Raw genomic sequence first — 3558 nt, forward strand, 5'->3', positions numbered from 1 at the left:
CCCCCCGACTCCCGCTCCAGCTGGGGTGCCGCCGGGGCGAGGCTCCTTCCAGGCGGTGGGCGAGCGAGCGCGGGGCTGAGCAGGGTCAGACTCCGTTCATCCCCTGGGGCAGGGCTGGCGTGAGGGGGTGGGGCCTGGGGCCGCGGGGCTTTTCTGCGGCTCTCTGGCCGAGCGGCCACTCGGCACTGTGGCCGGGCGCGGGGAGGCACGATGGGCTGCTGTGGGGCGCTGCTGGCCGCCGTGGCGCTCTTGCTCCCGCGGCATCTGGGTGAATGAGTGAGCGCCCTGCTGCTGGCTGGCTGGCGCGGCAAGCCCCTGCCGAGTTCCTCGCCCAGTGGGAGAAGGTAGGTGGGCGAGGAGCCGAACTGGGGATAGACATCGGAATGTAAGATTTTGGTTGTTTTGTTTTGAAAAACTACCCCAAAGAATTCAAGGCATATGGGTTATATGGGGGGTTTCTTTTACCATCTTTAAAAATTGTTTATTCCCCCCCCCCCTCCTAGGAAAAATGACACAAAGAAAATCACGTTCCAGAGAGATGGAGTCTCTTCTAGCTCAGATAAACAACTTGGACTTAAACCCAGTAAACCATTTCAATGTAATAAAACAGATAATTGAGCTTTTCAAAGATGGAGGAAAAGATGAAATAGTTTCTGAAGCAGCAGAAGACTTGAAAGCTTGGGAAAACACTAAACTCACCATTGCTGTCACTGGAGACACAGGAGCTGGGAAATCTTCCTTCATCAATGCTATCCGGGGCTTGAGGCCCAGTGATGTGGGTGCTGCTCCCATAGGAGTAACAGAGACAACACAGGAGCGATCCGCTTATTCGCATCCTAACCTCCCCAATGTGATCTGCTGGGACCTTCCAGGAATAGGAACCCCAGGGTTTCCTCCAGGAACATACCTTGAAGACGTGGAATTCTCCCGCTATGACTTCTTCGTCATTGTAAGCTCAAAGCGGTTCCGAACCTGCGACGTTCACCTAGCTCAAGAGATCCAGGCCATGGACAAGAAGTTTTATTTCATCCGGTCGAAAGTGGATGAAGATTTGAGCAATGCAAAGAAGGCCGATCCTGAAAAATATAGTGAAGAGCAGGTCTTAAAAATAATCAGGGATGACTGCAAACAAAATCTGGAGAAGCACTTGAAGAAGCACTCCAACCCTCAGATCTTCCTGACTTCCTGTTGGGATCTTGACAAGTATGACTTCCCTCGCCTGCTGGAGACTCTGGAGAAAGATCTGCCCAGCCTGAAGAGATTGGCCTTCCTCCTCAGCCTTCCTAACACCTCCCCTGAGGTCATACAGAAGAAGAAAGACGCACTGAAGAAACAGTTATGGAAAATATCTGTGGTGTCTGCTTTTGTCAATGCTGTGCCCTTTGAAGCCCTTTCAATAAGTTGTGATGCTGTTCTCATGCTGGAGACCATAACTGGCTTCTACAAGCAGTTCGGGTTGGATGACGGCTCCCTAGCTCGGTTGGCCAGGTTGATGAAAAAGCCTGTCGAAGAGCTGAAGGCTGTGATTCAATCACCACCCGAAAAAGACATTGACAAAAATTTATTGGTTAAGTATTGTGCCTCTGGAGTGGGACTACTGCTGAAAGGCCTTTTCCCTGGAGAAGGTCACGTTGTAAGTGGAGTGCTTTCCTTTGTAGCCACGTACTGGACACTCTCCAAGTTCTTAGCTGAAGTGGCTGACGATGCTGAAAGAGTTCGTAAGAAAGTCCTGGAGCAGGCCTAGGCAGGAGCTACGTTTGCCGGAAACTCGCTTTAAAAGCTGAAAAACCCTAAAAAATAAACTAAATTTCTTCTAACAAATTCCAAAAAGTAAAATAAATGTCCAGTTCTATCCCAAAGAGGAAAAACTGGATGTTGTGACTTGAATAAATTGTTTTGCAGATATTTTCCTGAATTAGGCTGTGGGGGCAGAACATGTGATTCGATAGATTAGTGTAGGTTAGACTGGCAATGTTTCTAGTCTTAGATCGCTTTTGTCTCCCTGCTACAGACATAAGTGTAGTCTCTTATTGTATGTGTATACCGTATGCCAATAAAGGCTTGTCAAGTGTAACATAAGTGTAGTTATATGAAGGCCAGTCCGGCTAAGATGGTCGCCACAAAATCTGAATTCACAACAGTGTTACTAATTGGGAAGAAGTGGTAGGCGCAGAAATAAAACCTAGTTGACAGAAAGGGATCGACTGAATTCAGACTAGCGTCCACCCATTCCCCCTTCCTACTGCAGACCCCTGATTCAGTCCTTATGAAGTTTTTGACACACACCCCCCGAACAGCATTTCAAGGAGATCAGTAGGATACAGCTGAATAGGCCAGAAAATTCTGTTTTGCTGACTGAAGTGCCTTCAGCTCATGGGAAATTCAGTCCAGATGCAATGTCAAATATAAGATCCTGAAAAACAGTCACGAGGGCTGATCACGGCCAATGTTTGTGGGGGCATGTAGGAGGCACCCACACTTAGAGTGTTGCTGAGCTTTTCCCTCTAAATTTAATGTTAATCCCCCCCCCCCCGTTAATGCCAACCTCACACTCTTATGCCAAGGACTGTATTAACTTCTATATCTTGAAACCTAGAGAGCCACCTGTGGTGTAGTGGTTAAAAGTGGTGGTTTGATTCTCCGTTCCTCCACATTGAACAGCTGGGTGGCCTTAGGCCAGTCACAGTTCTCTCAGAGCTCTTTCAACCCTGTCTGCCTCACAGGGTGTCTGTTGTGAGGAGAGGAAGGTTTTGCATGTAAGCTGCTCTCCTTCAGGTACTGAAGAGCGGGGTATACAACCAACTCTTTTTCTTCTCCAAGCACGTAGACAGATAAGCTGCGGTGGCTCAAGTGGTTAAGACGCTGAACTGCAGGCTGTGGAAAGTCGGTAGTTCAGCAGTCCGAGACCCGAGTGTGCCGCATGACGGAGTGAGCTCCCGTCTCTAGTTCCAGCTCCTGCCAACCTAGCAGTTTGAAATAAGTTCCACTTCAGTGGGAAGGTAACAGCATTCCGTGCACCTTTGTGTTTAGTCATGCCAGCCACATGACCACGGAAATGTCTTCGGACAGCGGTGCGGAGATGAGCACCGCAAACCCTAGAGTCGGATTTGACTGGCTTTTGAGCAAGGAAACCTTTACCTTTACCTTTTAATTATGCTTGGGCTTACAGCTAAATAATCAGAAGACTAATAACTAGCATGATTTATGCAAGGAGATAGAAACAAAAAAAGTATAAAAATGACAATGGCGCTATGGATCATCCTCAAAGACGCTGATCAGATGGCTAATGATAGTCTTCTCTGTACAGTTAGAAGCAGGAAGTGGACAACCCACATGGACTATCTGGAGACCAGTCACAACTGAAAGACTGTTTGTCCATTACCAAGAGCTGGCCAGCACATGCTTTTCCTGTAACCTTGCAGACAAGCTTTAGTTTTGCATGTAACTCCAATAAAGAGCACCGATTAAAGGGCAGATAAATCATCTCCAGGGTCTGTTTATTCCATTGCAATACAAAAGTGATAACACCAGGCCCGTAGCTAACAACTTTTTGCTCAG

At 47.9% G+C, this 3558-nt stretch overlaps 1 protein-coding gene across 1 annotated transcript in view; it reads left to right on the forward strand.

The window, feature by feature from the left end:
* LOC107114755 (interferon-inducible GTPase 5-like) overlaps window positions 1–1744 on the forward strand; it is a 6096-nt gene extending 4352 nt beyond the window's left edge. Inside the window, exon 2 of the mRNA XM_015416350.1 lies at window positions 504–1744. Coding sequence (XP_015271836.1) covers window positions 509–1744 — 1236 coding nt within the window. The 5' untranslated portion in view covers window positions 504–508. The remainder of the gene's footprint in view (window positions 1–503) is intronic.
* Window positions 1745–3558: the final 1814 nt, after the last annotated feature.

The sequence above is a fragment of the Gekko japonicus genome, unplaced genomic scaffold, assembly GCF_001447785.1.
Source record: "Gekko japonicus isolate JY-2015 unplaced genomic scaffold, Gekko_japonicus_V1.1 scaffold2726, whole genome shotgun sequence".
Classification (NCBI taxonomy): Eukaryota; Metazoa; Chordata; class Lepidosauria; order Squamata; family Gekkonidae; genus Gekko; species Gekko japonicus.